At 49.1% G+C, this 21,390-nt stretch overlaps 6 protein-coding genes across 17 annotated transcripts; 5 read left to right on the plus strand and 1 right to left on the minus strand.

Annotated features, from left to right (window-relative positions):
* Positions 1 to 183: 183 nt before the first annotated feature.
* On the plus strand, positions 184 to 4,327 carry H257_17669. 2 transcript variants are annotated; one of them, XM_009846537.1, is made up of 6 exons: positions 184 to 1,293; positions 1,722 to 1,835; positions 1,957 to 2,130; positions 2,661 to 3,139; positions 3,240 to 3,386; positions 3,931 to 4,327. In XM_009846537.1, exons 1-6 carry the CDS (start codon positions 199 to 201, stop codon positions 4,214 to 4,216), a joined length of 2,295 nt encoding a protein of 764 aa, XP_009844839.1. In that variant the 5' UTR covers positions 184 to 198; the 3' UTR covers positions 4,217 to 4,327. The 2 variants fall into 2 exon arrangements, with proteins under 2 accessions (XP_009844839.1, XP_009844838.1); XM_009846536.1 differs by having other exon boundaries at positions 3,240 to 4,327.
* A 1,346-nt stretch (positions 4,328 to 5,673) lies between these two features.
* Positions 5,674 to 8,925, plus strand: H257_17670 (hypothetical protein). 8 transcript variants are annotated; one of them, XM_009846545.1, is made up of 12 exons: positions 5,674 to 6,111; positions 6,172 to 6,413; positions 6,467 to 6,649; positions 6,711 to 6,894; positions 6,969 to 7,273; positions 7,336 to 7,527; positions 7,603 to 7,674; positions 7,747 to 7,950; positions 8,007 to 8,138; positions 8,180 to 8,330; positions 8,389 to 8,606; positions 8,671 to 8,925. In XM_009846545.1, exons 1-11 carry the CDS (start codon positions 5,718 to 5,720, stop codon positions 8,406 to 8,408), a joined length of 2,079 nt encoding a protein of 692 aa, XP_009844847.1. In that variant the 5' UTR covers positions 5,674 to 5,717; the 3' UTR covers positions 8,409 to 8,606; positions 8,671 to 8,925. The 8 variants fall into 8 exon arrangements, with proteins under 8 accessions (XP_009844847.1, XP_009844843.1, XP_009844842.1 ...); XM_009846541.1 differs by having other exon boundaries at positions 8,193 to 8,330; XM_009846540.1 differs by having other exon boundaries at positions 8,180 to 8,606.
* A 148-nt stretch (positions 8,926 to 9,073) lies between these two features.
* H257_17671 (hypothetical protein) lies at positions 9,074 to 10,997 on the plus strand. The gene is made up of 4 exons (XM_009846546.1): positions 9,074 to 9,994; positions 10,065 to 10,360; positions 10,418 to 10,697; positions 10,773 to 10,997. Exons 1-4 carry the CDS (start codon positions 9,104 to 9,106, stop codon positions 10,932 to 10,934), a joined length of 1,629 nt encoding a protein of 542 aa, XP_009844848.1. The 5' UTR covers positions 9,074 to 9,103; the 3' UTR covers positions 10,935 to 10,997.
* Positions 10,998 to 11,211: 214 nt separating this feature from the next.
* H257_17672 (hypothetical protein) lies at positions 11,212 to 17,917 on the minus strand. Of its 4 annotated transcripts, XM_009846547.1 has the most exons (21): positions 17,357 to 17,917; positions 17,182 to 17,284; positions 16,998 to 17,115; positions 16,751 to 16,927; positions 16,485 to 16,631; positions 16,214 to 16,433; positions 15,984 to 16,068; positions 15,748 to 15,891; positions 15,443 to 15,691; positions 15,080 to 15,230; positions 14,658 to 14,790; positions 14,467 to 14,544; positions 14,147 to 14,404; positions 13,592 to 13,754; positions 12,719 to 12,948; positions 12,554 to 12,640; positions 12,247 to 12,473; positions 11,993 to 12,172; positions 11,769 to 11,936; positions 11,527 to 11,677; positions 11,212 to 11,467 (listed from the first exon to the last, which is right to left on the minus strand). In XM_009846547.1, exons 1-21 carry the CDS (start codon positions 17,871 to 17,873, stop codon positions 11,292 to 11,294), a joined length of 3,762 nt encoding a protein of 1,253 aa, XP_009844849.1. In that variant the 5' UTR covers positions 17,874 to 17,917; the 3' UTR covers positions 11,212 to 11,291. The 4 variants fall into 4 exon arrangements, with proteins under 4 accessions (XP_009844849.1, XP_009844850.1, XP_009844852.1 ...); XM_009846548.1 differs by having other exon boundaries at positions 11,769 to 12,172; XM_009846550.1 differs by having other exon boundaries at positions 16,998 to 17,284.
* Positions 17,918 to 18,784: 867 nt separating this feature from the next.
* Positions 18,785 to 19,862, plus strand: H257_17673 (hypothetical protein). The gene is made up of 4 exons (XM_009846551.1): positions 18,785 to 18,879; positions 18,945 to 19,080; positions 19,139 to 19,556; positions 19,613 to 19,862. Exons 1-4 carry the CDS (start codon positions 18,849 to 18,851, stop codon positions 19,754 to 19,756), a joined length of 729 nt encoding a protein of 242 aa, XP_009844853.1. The 5' UTR covers positions 18,785 to 18,848; the 3' UTR covers positions 19,757 to 19,862.
* A 382-nt stretch (positions 19,863 to 20,244) lies between these two features.
* H257_17674 (hypothetical protein) lies at positions 20,245 to 21,033 on the plus strand (the record flags this gene model as incomplete). The annotated part of the gene is made up of 4 exons (XM_009846552.1): positions 20,245 to 20,371; positions 20,431 to 20,693; positions 20,754 to 20,938; positions 20,985 to 21,033. 4 exons carry the CDS (start codon positions 20,245 to 20,247, stop codon positions 21,031 to 21,033), a joined length of 624 nt encoding a protein of 207 aa, XP_009844854.1.
* Between the last annotated feature and the right edge of the window lie 357 nt (positions 21,034 to 21,390).

The raw sequence follows: 21,390 nt of genomic DNA on the forward strand, positions 1-21,390 counted from the left end.
AAACGAGAGAAAACAAAATTCTAGCCAATCATAGTGGAGTAGGCTCAGTTTCAATCAATCAAAAATCGCCATCAACCTTTCTCAAAAATATGGAATAAAAACACTGTAGAATGTCAAAACGTTGAATTCATACGAAAAAACGCAAAGTAATGTAAAAATGATACAAAAGAATTTCAATGTGCTCAAAAAGTGAAGCTGATGGCAGACGGTAATCTGCAACATGATGTGGCCAACGCCGAACCGGCCACCGAGACTCGCGAGTCCGATGGCGAGTACGAAGATGGAGGCAGCGCTACGAGCATGTACGCTGAGTTCTGGATGCATGACCTTGTTGAGCTGGGCAATGTCGACGTGTTGAAGGCTGCGTTGGACGAGGACGAAGAAGGGTTCCTCGTGTCGCTCAAGGAGGTTGACGACATGGGCTGCACACCACTCCACACGGCGGTGCTGCATCCCGTCGAGTCGGTGCTGTCGTTTCTCTTTACGTTTGGCCCGGAAGCTCTCGGCCTCGAGACAGCCTGCAATGGCACGCCACTCATCCACCTTGTCCTCCGCATGTGCACGTTTGCAGAGCATCGCGCCGTCCTCCTCCCAATCCTCCGCGTGCTTCTCACGTACGACACGTTCATGGCGACCGCCATCCATGGCAAAGATGACGTCGGCAACACCATCTTCCATGTCGCCGCCATGGCCAACGTCCTGGACGTGTTCGTGCAGCTCGAGCCGTCCGTTGCCGCGCTGGAGGTTCGCAACCGAGTGAGCGAACGTCCTCTACACATCGCGATCAAGTTCCGAAGCTCTCATGTCCTTCAATCCCTCGTCCACGACCACCACGTGGACATCGCCGCGCCCACTTCGTTCGGGATGACTCCTCTCCATCAGGCCGCCGCGTCGCCTGATGCGACCGCCATCTTACCCGTTTTGGACCCCGACTGGCACACTTCCACGTGCAAGAACGGCCTCAACCAGACCCCCCTCGATGTGTACATTGCCACCACTCAACATCGCTTGCCAGGAACGTCCTGTGGCTTTTTGTATCATCCAGATGCGATGGAGCACTTGCCGATGGCCGGTCACGTTCGCGGCAAGGACGAACCGCCTCCAGAGAACTTTGAGCGCATGAAGAGCTTGGTCTCCCCTGGACTTGGCATTTTGCGCACGGCCGAATTTAAGTCGAGTCCCGTGACGTGGAGCCACGACATCCCGAAGGCCGACATCGCCGACGTGCTGCGCATCCATGACGTGGCATATGTTGAGAAACTGAAAACCCTCTGTGGACGAGTTCCGATCGATGTACGTACGTCCTGTCAATAGTGTTGTTCGTGGGCGGTTGTATGCATCCTCTGTTTGCATATATTTCACCCAAATTTGAGGCATTTCGCCCAATAGCATTCGAATCCATTTGATCTCATTTAAGCTTGTACTACAATAAAACGAATAGTATATATGTGGTTTTATCCAATGCGAAGGGGTCAAACGTTTGGACTCACCAGAACGTGATTTGATTGGCTTGGGCGGTTCTTAAATCCATTCTCTTTAGACATTCGATTCTGCCGAGGGCTCCAGTTTTGACAATATGAACTGCACCTGTGTATAAAAAACAATGTTTTTTAATCGAATAAATACATATGTATTGTATATATTATATATATTTGAATACAATCTGATATTATTTTGAAGTGATGATGGGTGGTATATCAGGTTTTGATGATGGACTGTAGGTACCCGCGGAAGAGTTGTCGGCATATTGCTTGGATGCAGATACCGCCTTGTCCCGGGACTCGTACGAAGCGGCACTGCGGGCGGCCGGCAACGTCTGCGCCGCCGTGGACAAGGTACAGTAGCATGGCTAGAAGGAGTAGTGTAGAGCATATGTTTGCATGAACCATCACGATCATAACGCCGCAGATATATGGATTGACTCCGCTGAAAATGACATGCTGTATATGTATGTAGGTGGTGGCAGGAACCACGCGCAATGCGTTTTGCATCGTGAGACCTCCAGGACATCATGCCGGACCTGTTGGAAAGGTCACATGCGACCACGATCGAGTGGGCAGTCATGGCTTTTGTCTGCTTAACAACGTCGCCATCGGGGCCTCTTACGCCCGCAGTCACTTTAAAGCGCAGGTGTTGTCCTGCTTTGAGTCAAAATTTGAACTTTTGTGCGGATGGTTGCTAAACCCATCGATCGATTGTTTGTACTGACTTTTGTATGTAAAAATGTCGAGCAGTTATGCCCATCACACTAATTGACGTCGCACTTAGTTGTTTCTTGGTGGAACTGATGATTTCCTGCAATCTGATTGGCTAAATATTTATGCCGATTCTTCTGCGCATATATTGGCGCGTAGCTCCAGTTTTGAATACACACAACAATACCTCGTTGGATTCATCGCAAATAGGATGGATAGTGTCCATTCCACCCAAATGTGGAGCCGATCGCGATTTGTTGTACTGAATTTTGTATGTGAAGAGCGTTCTGGTTGTGCTGTGGGTTTTGATTTGGTCGATCAGTGATTGTCTGCCTGATTTGGCGCTGGCTCAATCGATTGAGCACCCCACTCCAATGATTTCGACTCGAATAGATAGACATACTAATATGTTTGTTAAATATATGTTTGTTTACAATGTATGTTATTAACTGTTTGCTCCTGTAGGGTATCAACAAGATTGCAATCTTGGATTTTGACGTGCACCACGGCAACGGCACGGAAGAATGCATTCGACACCTCGTGCACCGGGTGCAGGACGTGCCGTTCGAAACGCCCTTTGTGTCTGGCACCCACCGCACCCACCAGTACAAACCGTGGCGCAGCGAAGAAGACGTTTCGAACGTGTTTTTTTGCTCGATCCACGGGTATGGCCCAAAGGACCCCAAGCAGGAATTCCCGCCCGGTCAGTATGCTGGTGCGTGGTTCTACCCTGGATCTGGCGAGTCCACCGACAAGCCAACCGACAAGGACCAACCGATCATCATCAACGTGGGTCTGCCCTACCAGCGCGGCAACTTGGCGCGGCAGGAGTGGCGTCGGGTGCTTCGGAGTGACATCTTACCCCAACTGGTTGCGTTTGAACCGGATCTGATCTTCCTGTCTGCTGGCTTTGACGGCCATCGCTCCGAAAACGTCAACTGGGGGTATATATATATTATACCACTGATTTATTGGAATGACAGACACTGTTCTGTGTTTTCAAGTTTAGGGAAAACTGACGGTATATATTGTATATGTGCATAGGTATGTGGGCCTGATGGAGCACGACTTTGAATGGCTGACGCAAAGCGTGGTCAAAGTGGCCAATAAGGTGTGCAATGGCCGTGTGATTTCGGTGCTCGAAGGCGGGTACAACTTTCATGGCCGCATTGCGTCGCCGTTTTGTAGAAGGTATATATATATGTTGTATCGTGTTTTTGGTTCATTGATATTGTCGTTTACACGTCAATTTGCAACATTCCCTTGAAATTCATTTGATCTAATGCAATCTTGTATACACTCTACGATCGCGCCAAATAGCACTCGAATCTATTTGATCCTATTTAATCTCGTACACACTATACAAATATTGGTATATATCTTTTTGACCAATGCGGAAGGACCTGGGCCGAATCGAACGTTTGGATTGGCAGAAATTCGACATATGTGATTTGCATTGACTCGGGCGGTTCTTTTAATTCCTTCTCTTAAGACATTCGATTCGGCTGAGGACTCCAGTTTCGAATCGATTTGAATCTGTTGTGATTTGACGGCTAGGCGAATTGCCAAATCTATTTAATCCTGGTGGCAAGTCCAATTGCAAACCCTTATTGACATTTACAACGTTTGTTGCTTGAAGGATGGATGACTATGTTTGAATTGTAATTGCATTTGCCTTATTTATCAAGGCTAAAAGATGATTCATTCATTCGTACGTGGGTGGTGATGATTCTAGCGTCGCAGCGCATGCACGGGCGCTTGTGGCAGGATCGCAAACGACGGAACCATGGAACGAAGTCGCCATGGCCCACGAAGCCGCCTGTGAAGCCGCGATGATCCTGGACGCGACTGCCAAGAAGCACAAGACGGTGGCCAAGCGGGAAGACGACCCGTCGCGAGATGCGGAGCGAGTGGACAGCAGCAGCATGGAGACGACTCGGACGTCCAAACGAATGCGCAAAGAAGTGGACTACGTTGCGTTGGCGGCGGAACTGACGTGGGAATCAGCAGCCACCAAATAGAAGTGGCTTGCACGTTGCAACAATTGTAACTGATAGACACGATAACAGACCAACAAGTTGCTGTGGATGTGCCAAGAACATATATTTCCACTCGTGGGCTATGCAAAGGGAGCTATCTCACTCATATTGGAGAAACGAACTGCCACCAATGACGCACTCGTTGTTGGTTGTGTGGCTGACAGCAAAGATGGTTCAATACAGTTTCTTGGACCTCCGCAAAACTCGATGAATGGATTGGACTTGTCCATGAGATGCAGTGTTAAAGTAATGCCACCAGCTCGGTTATATTTAGTACATTCATCTTGCAGTTAAGTACTCGACCGGGAGTCTCCCAGTCGAGCAATGGGACGACGTCGGTCAATGGTTTTAGGCGCTAAAAAACTAGACAAATGAGCTATTATTCTTACTTTAAAGGATGGCTGCTTTCAAGCCTACCTGTTGGTTGTCACTATTTATTCACCTCCTTTCTCACTTGGAAAATTATCAAGGACCTTATCGTTCAGTCTGGGCTGTTTCCCTCAGGCCTACATCGAAACTCCGAAGTATAAAATAGTGTTATTAGCTCAATTGGCAGAGTTTTTCATTTACATCACGCGGTTCAAATCCGTTACTTCCTCTGTTCCAAATTACTAGGACATAGTATGCAAAATGCATTTGCTCCATATTAGTGTGTACACTTTACTTGATTATGATTGGCTAATCAGAAAAATACAATGCTATCATTGGCTGGAGTCGTTACAAAATCAAAATTTCAAGGCCACAACATGATGACTTCGGCAGAAGGAACGCGAGCCACTGGCGCTTCGAGTTCACGGTGAAGAACCCCGAGAAATGAAGCGCGGTTGGTGAGATCCATGCATAGAGTACCAATGCGTCACTTAACGGTACTTTTCCAGGGGCGGCAGCTTCAAGCGGTTGTTATATCTGCCCTCCATTCCACGCAGGGCCAAAAGTACCAAGGCCCTAGAATAATTAAATAAACCTCCAATATTTTGTATTTGTTTTCTGATACCTATAATTTTATTCTCTAATTCGATTTCAAAATGGACTGGGGCTGCAAATCGAATAAATTTGGTCAGAAAATAAAGTTTTGGGGTCGCTAGGAAGGGAAATGTCCGCAGTAATAGGAAATATTGTAATTTTCAGGCCCGAAACGCCATTTTGGGACCGAATTCAACAAATCTGAACAAAACATGACTTGCTTGAAGAGTTTTAACCCAAATCCAATAATTCCACGTGGGATTTACTGGTTGACGAGGCCCAAAACGCCATATTACAAAATGGACCTTTTACCTCCATTTTGAAAATGACATTTTGGTTAATCCCATTTTGCAAGCACCCCAATCAAACTCCTAGTACCTTGTTTTCCGCGAGTTGCATCGGCAGTTTCATGCATTATCCGGTATATCCCATCATTGGATCCATCCATGCCTCTTGGTCATCGCATTGTTCGAAAGTGGAAATTGCACTTCAATAAGAAGTATACCATCGGGGAGGCAGTATGAACACCACAGCCAGCCCAAGTATAAGCTTGGGGCAAGTAGAAGATGAACTTCGTGAAGCCGAAGCATATCTGTTCCAAGAGGCCCCGAAAAAGGAAACGTTGACGGACATTGCGCTTCCCACCATGACAGAAGCTCGTCGGAAGGAGATTATTGCTAAACTCAACTCGGAGCGTGCAGCCCTACGTCAACGCAAGACTGCTCCTCCTTCAGCAGACGACGACCGCACGTCCTCCACTTCGTTCTTGGACGCTACAGCGTTCTTTCCGCTGCCGTCGCTCCACCAGCATTCATTTGAAAGTCCAAGTCAGTTCAATTCTATCGATGACAAGAGGTGTGGTGGCGATTCCCGAGATGGCAACGACGGAGCATATAGCGGTGACGAGGACGACGGTAGTTGCTGCAGCATCCCCAACCAAGTCGTGGATCAAGCATTGTTTTTTGTCGCTGTAGGTGACGACAGCATGTACTTCTTGAAGGAACTCGAGCGGTCCGATGGCAATGACAGTCTCTTCTTCGCTTCGGACATTCACAACCTACCCCTGCCTTCCTTCGATCCCTCTTCATTTCCCAGTGAGCTCCATGAGCCACACATCCCATCGCCCCCCACCTCGCCATTTGCCCCAGCTAAGCCGCCTTGCACTTCAGGCAGACCCCCAAAACGAGGGGTTCGATTTCACATTGAGCTCGAACCTGTACGATCTTAGCTTATCCTCGCTGTACATTCTTACGAATATTCTCCTTGTAGCCAGCTCGAAGCATTGCACCGTCAACGGCTACTAGTGATAATCCACCCCACCCCACGACCAGAGCATCAGTCACACCCAAGAGACTCATTTCATCGAGTCCGTCGAGCTCCCATCCTAGCCCAGCCCATCAATCCAGCTCACCACCACCACCACCACCACCACCACCACTTCCATCGCCCAAGGTAGCCCCCAGCTCAAACCAATCATAATCCCATCGTTATCATGCGATTTTGTGGCTGACAGAGAGCTGTCATGCGTTCGTCGTGTGCAAAGCCACCAGCTCCACCTTCGTCCACACAGCAATCGAAACGCATGAGCCAACTCGCTCGATCCGTTGACTATACTGCGCGAGAAAAGACAAAAGTCGCGCAAGATATGGCCACGCTGACCTCCACGTGCTCGTTTCGCCCAGCGCAGTCTTCTCGAGGTACGTTCCTGGCAACTCCAATCATTTGCAATGGTGGAATACAAATATAAACTTTGTTCAAACGCTAAATGTAGCTGCACAAACGTTAAAGACGCCCGAGAAGGCTAGACGGTCCAAGGCAACAGCCCATTCCAAGCCACCTCCGTCGTGGAGCCCACACAAGAAAGCCAAGGTGGACGAGCTCACGGAGCGGTTGCATGTGGAAGGGGCGCTTCGCTTTGAGCTTCGTGAGAAAGTCAAGCAAGTGCTCGACGACCAGCGGGTTCGGGCTACGTGCACGTTCAAACCAAAGATCAATAGGAACAATCGGTCAGTACTGGGACATACAACAAATCAAAAACCCATTCACACTCGGCTCCCAGAGCTGCAGCGCCAAAAGGTAGGAAAGGCGTGGTATTTGTGCCGTACTTGAATTCATGTTGAGGATACTGGTGTTTGCAGAAGGAAATGCTGCGGCAGTTGGAGCACGCCATCGAAGCCGAGAGCCAACTCACGTTTACGCCCACAATCAACGCCCACAGCCACAAATTGACACATGATATGACGAAAATGGACGTGACGGATCGACTCGTGCAAGACGCCGAAGACACTGCCGAAAAGAAGCTGCAAGTGCAAGCGTACTACGCAGCTTTGGTAAGGGCCCTATACAGTTTTTGACAAGGATAACTCTGAAAAGCTCATCGATTGCACTATCTGTGGATTGGACAGGATGTGCCAGCGTTTGTCCCGTGTGTGAATGAGCGCAGCAATGCAATTGTCGAGAAAAAGCCCGAGTTCAAGGTATATATATTTTTATAACACCTGCGAACGAGCGATGTTCCGATTCAAAAACGTGGCGTGTTTTTGTTGTAGCTGGACTTTGTCGCGAGGCAACAACTGCTACATGCGCAGATGGAGCAGAAATTTGAGGCGAAATTGGCGCTGGAGGAGCGGATTCAAGCGGAAGAAAAACCTTTCCAGCCGTGCATTGGCAACTCAAATCAAGTGCTGCAGTACACGCGACCAAAGCGTCTTGTTGAGTCCACTCAAGCGCAACTCTATCGCATGACCTATGAAGTACCGTCGTTATGAAAGGCTAGCTCTAAGCAACGCGTGTGTGTGGTTTGACATAGGAACCTCGGCAGCGAGCGCTAGTGAAAAAACGACTGGAAGACGAACAGTACGAAAAGTTTAGTCACAAGCCGACGTTGAACCCCGTGTCGAATGCGCTCGGGCGACCCACGTCCATTCACAAACTGGCTCAAGTACTAATACTACTACTTGGTCGATGATTGATTTCAACAAGATCGTATGGCTAGAAAGCGCCGACCAAGATGATCCGATCCCGAGTCGTGCGGGACATGGATGCCCAAGCTCAAGCCGAATGCCGGTTTCGGCCGGAATTGGTGGCTGTCGACGATGCAGACCTGGACCGCACCACTGTGTGGAACCCAGACGTGCGAACACCATGTCATTATTTCAAAAAATATGTGACCAATCTCGGGTGTTTATTAGACGTGCTTGCAGCAGATTGAACAGGCGCGAATGACGCGTCGGCAAAAACTCGAAGATCAGCGGAATTCGCTAGAGTTTCAAGAACTTCAAGCGTGTACCTTTGCCCCGACCATCAACAAATCGACGACAAAGCCGTCGAGAGGTCCGGTGGTGGTCCGCGGCCTTGGCAGGTTCCTGGAGCTCAAGCAATTGGCCAAACGTCAAGTAGCCGAGCGAAAGTACGTGTGTTGTCATAGACTTTTGCATGTTGTTTTTGGCATGTGATTGAAATTGCCCAACTAGGGAACGCGAAGCAAAAGTGTTCACCCAAACTCGAGACTACACGCCTCGGGCGTACACGGTGCCTCAGCCGTTCAACCTCTCGTTCGACCAACGGCGACGGGCGCGTGAAGAGCGGCTCAAAGCTGAAATGGACGAAAAAGAGCTTGGCGAATGTACTTTTCAGCCACATACAATGGAGCACAAGAATCGCAGACTCATTCATAGACTCTTGGAGCAATCTCAAGAACTATAAATATACTTGTGCAAAAAAGCAGACTGTGCATGTGTATACTTGCTTCGCATGCTAACCCAATTGCCAATTGCTAGTGCACAAGCGGCAGTTACATATTCACCAAACGGCGGGACAGTTACGAGGGAAATGGCACACGTTCGAAATTCGAACGACCCCAGTGCCCTTTCGGCCGGTTTTTCGAACATCGTCGTCTTTGTACACATGTCCACGCTCGACTACTGTAGGTATAACTCTAGTCATTTCAAAATTAGTGTCGAATTTGCCATGAAGTCGGAAGAGATTTGGAACGCGATCAAGGACGAACTGCTGGCGCTCAGTGTCCAAGATGTGTACATGATCCTAAATGTCGTGTGTTTGCTTGTGTTTGTGTATTATTTGGTCTGTGTGGTGCTTGGCGTGGCCCCCAAGGAAAAGAAACCGGATCCGACCTTGCTTAAGGCGTACTCGTTTGGGCACTGGTGGCTGTGGACACTACTGGGCGTGGCCAACCTGAGCGAGCGAGTGTTTGGGATCACGATGTTTGCCATTCCCGTGGAAAGACTCAAGGAACTCCTTCGATCTACCCCCAAAGAAGCCGACCAATTCTTTGGAGACCCCGCCACGACCATCGAGCTGTTTGACACCGTGATCGATGACCTCGCGAAAACGTCGACGCTGTCTGCATATGGTCGGTATATGGTGACGAAAGACCTGACGGCGTCCCTCTTGGCTCGCAAGGCGTTCATGGAATACGTCGTGGAACACCCCGAGGTCATTGATGAAACCGTCGAGGCACCAATTGTCATCACGGGCGTTGCTCGCACGGGACAAAACTTGCTCTACAACCTGTTGGCGTTGGATCCGTCCTTAAGAGCGCCACGTCATTACGAATCCGAAGCGATGGCGTACTCCCCCGTAGCCCCCCCCAAGGCCGGGGCCGTGGATTCGACCCACATCTGGCACAATCGAAGCTACCACGCGTGGCAAAGCACATATCGCCTGGTGCCGGAACTGTACGAGTCGCTCGTGGCGGTGCAGTACATGGACCCAATAAGCTTCTGCGACGACACTGTCATTAGCCAACATGTCATGCCATCGACTTTGTATTCCGCGGTACGTTCAGTCCAAAAGTCCATCCATACCATTGTATGCATGCATTCATGGGGGGATATATGTTTGACAGGTGCTGGGGGATGCAGCGAGACGACTGCTTGTGGCGTTGCCCAATGCTTCCAACGTGTACTCGTACCTTCGTCGGTACTTGCAAATGCTACAAACCAACCAAACCATCGACACCACGACCTCCGAAAATAACGCCGCCGCCACGGCAGTTACGTCGACGACGGCACCTAGCAAGGCCACGTCATGGTTGCTGAAAGCGCCGTTCCATGCATCTCATTTGTCTCAGTTGCGTGTGGCGTTCCCGGATGCGCGTGTGGTGGTACTGCATCGACCCATGACCGCCGTCGTGCCCTCGAGGTAATACAACCCAAAACGGGGGGAGATGGGGGCTTATTCGGGGGTCGTTGTCTGTAGTGCCACGCACTTGCTTCGAGTCATGCACCCAGCTTTGAAGGGCAAAGCGTTGGACAAGAAGCATTTGGGGCGAGTCGCGTTGGATTTGTGCAGCGAAAAGGCGGCTGCACTGCATGATTTCCAGTCGTCCAAGTCGTCCAGCGATGTAGTTGATATCTCGTACGACGACCTGGCGGCTGACCCCATTGATGTGGTCAAGACCTTGTACGCCAAGTGGAACAAGGACGTGTCGGACGAGCATGCTGAGAAAATGCAGGCCTATTTGACTGACAAGCCCAAGGTATGTTGTTGGTCCTGCCGCCAAAAAGTGATATCGTTGTAGTACATGCAATATTTATGGGGCTTGTTTGCATAGGGCAAGTATGGGGAACTCAAGTATTCGCTGGAAGAGTTTGGACTTAGCACCTTGGTCGTGGACTCGCTTTTTGCCAAATACTCGACGAAAGGCTCTGAATACATTGGCAACTCGGACCTAGCGTCGTCAGTTCCAGGGTCACCATTGATTCAAACTGCTTAAAACACACCGGTTTTGCATGTTATAAGCTTATGAATACAGTCCGCTGTTTGCATCAAACACACATCCATTGTATTGTGAAGTCAGACCTAGTGCACGTATGGGTCTTTAGCTTTAATGGGTTTTCCTTTTTTAACAGGAAAATCCGCTCAAGTTTTTTTACGTAGGATAAACAACTACATGATTATTTAACAGTGGCGTCAATGTACCCCGACCAGGCCCTAACAGGGTTGGCAAGTACCGAATGTGTTCGTACCGTAGTTAGTACATGCATCAATCGTGGGGTAGGTTGAATTGTTTTATGAACGTTAACGTTATATGGGTGTTTGCATGGCAAAGAAGGAAGTAGTACACCGTTGGTTATTGCTTTTTCTTGGGCTGGATCGAGTGAGCAACCACAGGTTTGGGCGTCAAGTCCCTGATCGAGTTGAGTGTGAGAATGGTCGTGTGGTGGATAAATTCGTTCAAATGAGCCGGGGGCGGGGGTTCCGCCAACACGTGCTTGCACAGGGCCATTCGAGTGTGCCACACCGGCCCTGCCCCAAACACATCGCCGCGATAAATATATATATATATATATATATAGTCCGCATACCGCAACCTCGGTCGGCCCCCGAGTAATAATCGAGCGTCAGATACCCCTTTTCGGGAAAGTTGCCTTCGCCAAGCCACGACTGGTTCAGTTGCCATCCAGGGATGGGGTCGCCACGGTTCCACCCGTACGTTTCATTCTGCCAGTTCTCGCCCTACCACCCCCCCACACACAATCAACACTATCGAATCTTGCAAAACTCGTACGTTGCTACCCAAGTTCTATATATATGCCACATAGATTACCGGTTCGTTCAATGCGAGTTGCACCAATATCTTGGCCACTTCGCGCTGTTCGTACATGGACAGATCCAGCTCGTAATACAAGTCTGGGACCAACGGACTCCACACGTGTAGCCACCCCACACGATACAACAACTGCGCGACTTCGTCGTCTGTGAGCAATGGCAGCACCTACCCCCACACACTCACATCTCATTCAGAACCACCACCCCCAACACGCCCCCCACCTGCTGAAAGTTGTACACGTCCGTGATACGATCAAAAAAGATCAAAATCACATCGAGGCGGGCGGCTTGGAACACCCGCGGCCACATGGTGAGGAAACGAATGGTCTGCTTGACGCTGATCCATCTGGACGAGAGCACGGAGTGGAGCTCCATGATCAGTCGCCGCACACTGATCGTAGTCTTCCCCACATAAGATCACCACAAGATTAGTGGATATTGAACCACCAAGTAAGTAGCTTTTTGTGGTGGTGCACCTTTTCGCCAAGCAGTGTGGCCTCGCTCACCGCAGCGAGACCTGCGCCGTAGTGAATGTGCTGCCGATTCTTCTGCATTTTTAGCACTTGCGTGTACACGTTTTCCGACAGCACGCGGTAGCAGTGCGGCACTTGGCAGTGTGGGTTCACATCCAACCCCACGGTTTGCATCTTGTCGAGGAATTGTTGAAATCGCTTGGTCGACATGGGCTGGATATCGGCTTGACCTACACAGAAGGATTCAAATGAAATCCCGGTATATAATCATCATTCGACTATAAACACGAATATCATCAACAGCACGTACCTTGCTGCCGCAGCGGACGACTCGCCATGTGCACAAAGTCGAATTCGAGGACGCCAAACTTGGGGATCTTATCGCAAAATGCGTTTTCTATCTCATATATACGTGAGAGATTTTTGTCCCATTAAACTCTATAATGTGGTCATATCCATAATCGATCAACCATACCGAGGACAACAGGTTTGCCATTGAAGCACTCGTTTCGAAAGCACTGAAAGTTCCTGTGCTGGGACGTGTCGAGTAAGTCGTGGCGCTTCTTCCACAGCATGGTTTTGTTGGAAATCTCCATGAGTTTCTTGGCGGCAATCCGGTCCAATGGCTCAGCCATTTCCAGCCGGTAGTGGCCCGTGCACAGCCCCACAATCGGTCCAAACGAAAACCGCAACAAGTGCTGCAAACTACAACCCCAATAACGATTTTTAGACCTTGCATTTTGCCTTGACAAGTAGGTAAACATACTAAAACATCCATCGCGCTGTAAACCTGTGCGTTAGTTAACACTAAACGAGAACACTTCACCACTATGTATTGTCCTTTTGCCCAAAATTTGGACTTTTATGCTGAATCGCCAAATCTACCGATCGATTCTTTGTACTGAATTTTGTATGTAAAAAAAAGGTGTCCTGTGGTATTGTCGATTTGATACAAATTTGGGGAGGGGGTGCAATCGAATCGCGCCGACGAAACCGATCCACAATCGATCTGATTGGTTAAATTTCATTGAGAAGGTTTTGATTGGCTAATCATTTTGAGCTCAACTGAAGTAGCCAATCAAATCGATTTAAATTCCAACGAGAAACCACGCCACAACACGAAATTTCACTCGAAAGCACAATAATTCGAATTCACACTCTTTGCAGTCACACACTAATTTGACGTTGATGATGATTTCTTGCAATCTGATTGGCTAAATCCTTCTGCCGATTCTTGTGTACATTTGATTTTGTCGATTCATTCTCCACATCGCTCCAGTTTAGAATAAACACAATATCTGCAGCCCTCTTGTCGTGAACCAAAACCGAGAAGAGTTTGCCGTCGTACCGCAAGCGTTGGGACACGTCGGTGATGTTGCACTCGATGAGCTGACACGCATTGGACGCATCAATCATGTGCGGCAAGATCGACGCCATGGCCTGCACGACGTCCGACCCGTCCAAGATCGAGTCGATGATCATCTGCGCCTCTCGCTCTTTGAAATACATGCCTAAGCAATACCAAAAAAGTCAATGCATTATTGTCAAATTGGGTCGTCATTGGAGTCGCGACTAGAATCGAAGAGATACAGTATGGGCAACTCGATTTGAGAAAACTAAACTAGCCCATCAAGACTCACGTTCGGTAGATAGATTCGCTTTATTGGGAATATATATATACGTTTAATATTGTATAGGATTGTAGTGTACGCAAGCATACAAATTGGGGCACATCCGTTTGAAAGCTAGTTTGCGATGGACTCAGAGAGGTCCAATTTGTTTTGGATTGCAAACGACAATATCAACGTAGATATAAAACAAACCCTGACTATACAAATATATATATTCCGTGTTCGTGGTGTTGGTTGGATGGACATATATTTGGTCAAGAGATGCGCTGTACCGTTCTTGGCCATGGCCAGCATTTGCACGTGGGAATGATTGTCCTTGAGGTTCTTGATGAGGTGGCCGACGCTTTCTCTAGTGTGCGCCTCCTGCTGCTCAGACGGGATGTGCAGATCCACAAACTCGACCAGCATGTGACCCGTCAGCGGCACTTCGAACGGCCGATTCGTCGCCACATCCACGAGGACCCGTTTGGGCGTCGGCACGACGTTGAACGATGCCATCAGCTCCATAAACTCGTTCATTTCAATCGTGCCTGTGTTCAAAACATTCCAGTAAATTTGGACGCTTTTGCAAAAGTCATGTGAGGACGTGTACCTGTGCCGTCAATGTCAAAGCGGGAAATCAACCGTGCTGCTTCGCCCACTTCGGGTTCAATGCCCATGCTAAGCATGCCTACACAAATGAACACAAGTTATGTTGGCGGAATATGCGATCAACTTTTAAAATCCCGAAACTCCTAAATCCCGAAACCCCGACCTCGTGATTATCGAATATATATGTTGTACCGTTTTCCAGCTCGATCGAGTCGATCGCCCCCGAGTGGTCCTTGTCTAACTCGTCAAACAATGACTCAAGGGTCGTTTGGTTCATCCTGGCCGCAAACATGCGCGCTTTGTTGCTGCTTCGCCGCCGCACCAACTTCAAACCAAAATAAATAAAATGAGGTATATGTCAAGTTCGGCACTCAAACCACAGTGCAACAATAAGAGTTCCGACAGACCTATTGTCAAATCGATAAGAACCGCCTAAGCCAATCACATCACGTTCTGCTGAATTTCTGCCAATCCAAATGATTGACTCAGCCCAGTCCCTCCGCATTGGGCAAAAACAATATATATACTGACATTTGTATACGATAGTTTGTACAAGCTTAAATTAGATCAAATGGATTCGATCAAACGTCCAAAATGGGTGAAATGCACAATACCTCTGCCGAGGCTTTGGTTGCGTCGCGGCACTCGACGTGAATGGTCTTGGACGTCTTGTCCAGCACGTGCACCATGGAAATGAACTTGCACCCTGTCTTGGTGCTTGCACATCGAACGAGCTCGAGCAAAATGGACCGTTCGTAGGGAATGCTAATAAATAGCACCAACCACACAGTGTCACATACTAATATTAATACTGTATCCACAACACTACAGTTCACGACACCCAAGGAATAGAATTGAAGGCTCGTCACACTGGCGACAGATGTAGATATCTCATACTATTTCATAAGCCAAGACTGCTTCGACCCATGGGCAAATATGTAGATGATACCATCGTCCGAGCAGTATGTACGACATACCTCAAATTCAGGTCATACTGGCCCGACGCTTCTTCTGGATTGAAACTGTTGGGGTCGAACAGGTCAAAGTTGCATCCGTTCATGGGAATGGACAGACTCCGGTTGCTGGACGTGGCTACAGCTTGCAGCAGGCCCTGGCAGCCCAATTTCCCCAGCGGATTCCCATCCAAGATGATGGTCGAGATCGAATCGTTCACTTGCAGCGACTGCGCAATGACCCACGCGGCTTGGCACGGAATGTTGTTGTGGCTACCGTTACTATGGTCAAGTATGCATCCCATTGAAAACACCAGCAGAAATGTTACCTCAGATCCAGCACCTGAAGGCAATTGTTTTTATGCAAGGCCATGCCTATTGCTTGAGTTCCTTCGTTCCCGAAGCCGTTGTACGCTAGATTGAGCTCACGAAGGCCATTGTTGATCGCCAGTGCCTTTCCCAGCTCCACAGCGCTATCACGTACAGCACAGCACGTCGTCGTCATTGTCGTCACATAAGTTAGTTATACTGTGAGTATGAACCAAGAAAGAACCGCCTGGCATACCTGTTGAGGCGAATGGTGTTCCAAGACAAGTCCAACTTTGTCAGAAAACTGTTGTTGCAGAGCATTTCGGCAATCGCTTCGCCGCCTGTCGTCAACATGGATTGGTTAGGGCAGCATGTTGATATATATATATATATATATATATGTATGTATATATCGGTTGAGTAGGGTAGCATTTTGATATATAGATAGATAGATATACACTGTGGCCACATATGAGTACTATTTACCTGTGATCATGTCGGGCTTGACGACGTTCATCATTTCCGCACTGCCGATTAAATTTCGCGACAGTTCCAACGTCCGCAACGATGTGTTAGTGTGCAGTGCCTGAGCAAACCCGAGGACTTCGCCGTCGTCGACGTCGCTCTTGTTCATTCGGAGCTCGGTGAGGGCGCACGTAGGCGCTGCCACGTACTCGGCCAACGCCGCCGCTGCGTCTCCGTCTACCTGTAAAGTGCACATATCATTGAGAACCCGTCAATGATTAAGGCTAAGTACCTTGTTTTCCGACAAGTCGAGGGACGTGAGGTCATCCTTGTTCAAGCACACATACACGAGGGCGCCAATGCCGCTGTCGGTGAGCCGATTGTTCCGAACGTTCAAGCTAGTGACCATGGGCAAATCTGCCAAGCATTGTGCAAAGATCTACCTCGACAAAAGCATGAGGGGAGGGAGTTCAAGGTCAAATCAAATCTGTAGAGGAGATTCTTATGTATGAGATGCATCTAAATACATATTGTAATGATGATCATGACTGTTTATACCTTGCACATGTCGTCCCCCATGGCCATATGCGATACGTTGATTTCGGGCCCCGTGTGGTTTCGAATCATGAGACGAATCGATGGCGGGAGCTTGGCTATCAAACACATAGCCGTGTACTTGTGGCGCGCCGTGAGCGGCCCCGCAAAGATGCCCACCGTGTCGTCGGAAGGCTCCAACTAACGTCGAGACCAGTCACAGATTATTCACATCTAGGAGGCGGGTCAGTCGAGTAATTACTGTACCTACCTGGGTCATGTCTATGTTTGTGTCCAAGAGATCCTCCACAGACGTAAACAGGTACATTTGCGACGCCAACTTGTTTGTTAAGCGCCCCATATCGGATTTTCCCGATTCCCCAAAGTACCTAATGAGTAGTACTTGTAGTAACAATCCATAGGACGAACTCGTGATGATGTAACACGGGCGGTACTTTCGACGGTCCGAGTCGGTTAATTTCTCGAGGGCGTCGTTCTTCACCTCGTCCATGAGCAATTGGGCTTGCAATACTTCTGCCGAAGTGGGAATTCCCATCGCTACAATCGTTTCTTTTTATCACGACGTCCACGAGTGTAAGCGCAACGTGAATAATGCAAATAAAGACGTACACTGCACGGGACCTTTGAGTGCAGGAACGACCAGCTTGGTAGAGCTGAGGAATCTCTGGTCCGCACTGGGCGCCGACGCCCCCCGCGCCATGCGAAGGTTGTTCTGGACAAGCGCGGGTAGGGACCGCCGCATGTCGTCCGAGATTTGCCAGCTCTTGTTCAAGATGCTAACGTCCCAATTCGGGTCGTGGGTTTTATGGTGGTTGGATTTCGTGGGTTTGGGCCGCTTGTGTTTGATCATGGGAATGTGCGACATCGTCGCACTTCGATTGTGCTTGTCCGTGGAAGAATTATGTGTGTGTGGAGGTTGAAGGTGGGGGGTTGGATGGACGTAGGCGGCATGGGCAGCCGACGACGTGTGGATGCTGTGGCTACGATAGACAGGAGGGTGTTTCTCCTTCTTCTTGGGCGATGCTGCGTTGTGAGGTATCAACACCTTGTTTCCTGGAGCACTAGTGGTAGACGACGGAGCGACGTCACCTATCTCGACGTCTTCATCAATGATAATTGGTTTCATTTCCACAATGGCGATGCCAACCAAGTTCGCGTACTCTCAAGAAAGCCGGGATATAAATAGTAATCACTCCGGTCAGTATACGAGCCCTTGGCAGTTATTTACCAACACTGTGCTCGACTTGTGACACTAGAGTGACTGGATTGCATTCACGCTTGGTTGGCGCAAGCCTTACGATTGTAACATGTAGTGAGCCCAATGTACGTAATAGCCAATACTGTGTTGTGGTTTGTCCATGGTGGCATTCGGCAATTCTATTTGCCGACCAAAGTAACCGTACCGAATGGCACTGCGAGACGTGCAGTCGCTGTCCGTCTCCATGCAAAAGTGGCACCGGAGCTGCGTGCATCTGACGACGACTTGTCTGCGTTTCTGGGGCCATTGACGCGAGACACCCCACTGTCGGTCCAGCAACTTGCCACCAGTATTGGCTACGGGACAACAGAGCTTATTGCACATCAATCAACTACAGCTAACGTTACCGGTAGAAACCTGTACCAGTATGACTATGGGTGCCCTAACGTTACTTCTGCATTAACGCTCTTTGCTTAATCGCAGGCAGCGTGCGTGTGCACGTCACGTCCTTTCGCATGTTGCTTGTGTGTGCACCTGACTCAAATCAGCGAATCAGCGAAGAGCCCACCACGAGTCATTCTCCAATCAGATCGTCGATAAATACAGCCAATCCACAGTCGTAAATCCGAAATAAAGTAGTTTGATTGGTGGAAACGATTTGCCGCGGGATTTCGTGTCAAACCGAAGTTCGACCGTCTCCCGCTTCGAATGCAATTGGGCATAGTCGACGACGAATAAAGCAACTCTAAATAATCACATACAAACATGGAATCAAGAGTTCACTTTTCAAACCTATTAATTCGCGGGAATGGTTTTAAACTCAAAAATTCGAATTTGCATTCGAAGTCATTTAAGCAAACGGCGGCAACCTTTACACATTCCCAATCTTGCAGTGTGTTGAAGATGCTAGTTGTGTGCTTAGAAGGATGCCACGGTATGTACATGGCCTCACCTTCATGATGAATGCGCGGCATTCTCCACTCATGCGCATGGATGTAGGAAGCGGCAAGACCTCGCTGTGCAACGAGTTTGCGGCAAATGGGTTCCGCATCTTGGACGAGAACTTCCTCGACATGCCAGCGCACTCGCTGCATCCGCAGTCCCTGTTCATGGAGACGAAGTGGGTGTGCTCCTGGTAAGCCTTCGACTCGGACCACTTTCCACCTTGTCCTGACAGCAGCTTTGTGCCCCAGGTTTGACCGCGTGCTGCAGTTATCTCACAAACCCAACACCCAGCGCCAAGTGTTCTTTGCCGACCGATCCCCGTTCAGTGCTGTGTTCTACGCCGCGCACGGCAAGTTGCTCGAACCCCTCATTCGTGCCCAGATGGATGAAGTGTCCAAGTTCGCCGACATCGAATTCGTTACGCTGCATGTGAACGTCGAGCGCGAGCTTTTGTGGCGCCGCATCCAACGGCGATTGCAAGATGAGCCCGAGCGCATTCGATACATGGAGCACAAGCGATCCAAGATGGAAGATTGCTTGGCGTTCTACAACGCATTCCCATGGGACATGCATGTCGTGAACGACGCCCGATCGTTGCCTGTCCTCGCGGAACAAATCATCTCATCGGTGGCCCACAAGAGCCATACAATGCGCGTCTACCTTGAGGTACTTACTACCTACTATCTCCCTGTTCATGTTGAGTACTCACTTCACATGTATAGCGTATGGTCCAGTCCAAGGACTTTTGCATGGAGACGGACAGCGACTGCGACAGCGAAACCACCATGAGCTGCGACGACTCTCCCTTGAAGGCCAAGTTGGCATCAGTCGAAGATTCGTCGCCCATTCCCATGCACTTTGAGTAAACCACTCAAAGCATACCGGTATCATGGTGGGTGTTAGGTAGAAACAAACAAACCCAAGCCTTCAGGCTCATTTATTAATCTATTCCGTATTGTCATACATCGGCTATCCATGCGTCGGCCTTGTCCATGCTGCAGTAGATGTAGCAATCAGCCATGAGTGTAAGTGGACTCCTCTTCCACGGCATACTAGTATCCAAAGCTGGTTGTGAAATATCGTTTTGATTGGTCCATTCTGATTGGCTCGAGGAGGATAGTTTTATCCACTCAAATTCGATAGCGTATGGGATTGGTTGAAACTGCACCAATCAGAATGTGATGGAATGCTATTTGTTTTCACAAATGAAATTATTAACCTTTGTATTGTATGTGCAGCTTGTAATTAAATACAAATATACCTACACCTCATCATATTCATTTCATTCGCAGCGACATATTTTGTCCACACTTTGACCACATTTGGATTCTTCTGGAAGTGCCCTCCAACGTCCATGCGCCTCACCCAAGCCGCCGCGTCTGGCCTGCAGCGATGCTTTGGCCGAGCGAAGATGCAACTTCCGTACGCTGCGCACCGTCCGTCAGCACCTCGATGGTGCCGTGCGTTCAGCGACATCAAAAGTAGGATGCGATCGGTACATCATCGGTCGTCGCTAATGCCACCATGCCTTGCCGTCTAGGCGACGACGATGATGATGACGACGTCGATGTCCCGTCCTCCAAGAGTATTGCGACCTTTGGTGAAGGTGACAAGGCACCCATGGTGCCGCATGTGTTGGTTATTCCAACGCACAAGCGTCCATTGTTTCCTGGGGTCGTGCTGCCCATGACGATCACCAACCCCGACGTCACCAAGGCCTTGGCAGCGCTTCGTGACAGCGGTCAAAAGTACGTCGGCGTCTTCTTGAAGAAGCAAGCTAGTAAACTCGACGTCACGACAAAGGTACCGCCATCCATGCCCTTCGTCGCCATGGACATACCACATCCTCAACACACAACATAGGAGGAAATGGGGTTCACGGGCATGGAGGCGCAAAAGGACGAAGACCTGGTCACGGACTTGACCGGGATCCATCACATCGGCAGCTACGCCCGCATCGACAACCTCATCAACTTTGAGAACAACAGCGCGTCGCAGCTGCTCTTGGTCGGCCAGCGCCGCATCACCATCGACGACGTGCACGACAGGTACGTCGCCATCGTCGTCGTTTATCTGAGACAGTGTGTCTTTAAGCGGAGTGGAAACATCGTCACAGCGCCGCTCGTTCGTGTCAATGCCTTGATTAATCGTTGTTTCATGTGGACTTTATATCGAATGAATATTATCGTGTGACGGCGACAATGCTGCTTTGATTGGTGGTGACAATGCTGTTTTGAATGGTGGTGACAATGCTGTTTTGATTTGTGGTGACAATGCTGTTTTGATTTGTGTGACAATGCTGTTTTGATTGGTGGTGACAATGCTGTTTTGATTTGTGGTGACAATGCTGTTTTGATTGGTGGTGACAATGCTGCTTTGATTGGTGGTGACAATGCTGTTTTGATTGGTGGTGACAATGCTGCTTTGATTGGTGGTGACAATGCTGTTTTGAATGGTGGTGACAATGCTGTTTTGATTTGTGGTGACAATGCTGTTTTGA

The sequence above is a fragment of the Aphanomyces astaci genome (genome assembly GCF_000520075.1).
Source record: "Aphanomyces astaci strain APO3 unplaced genomic scaffold supercont1.114, whole genome shotgun sequence".
Lineage (NCBI taxonomy): Eukaryota > Oomycota > Saprolegniomycetes > Saprolegniales > Verrucalvaceae > Aphanomyces > Aphanomyces astaci.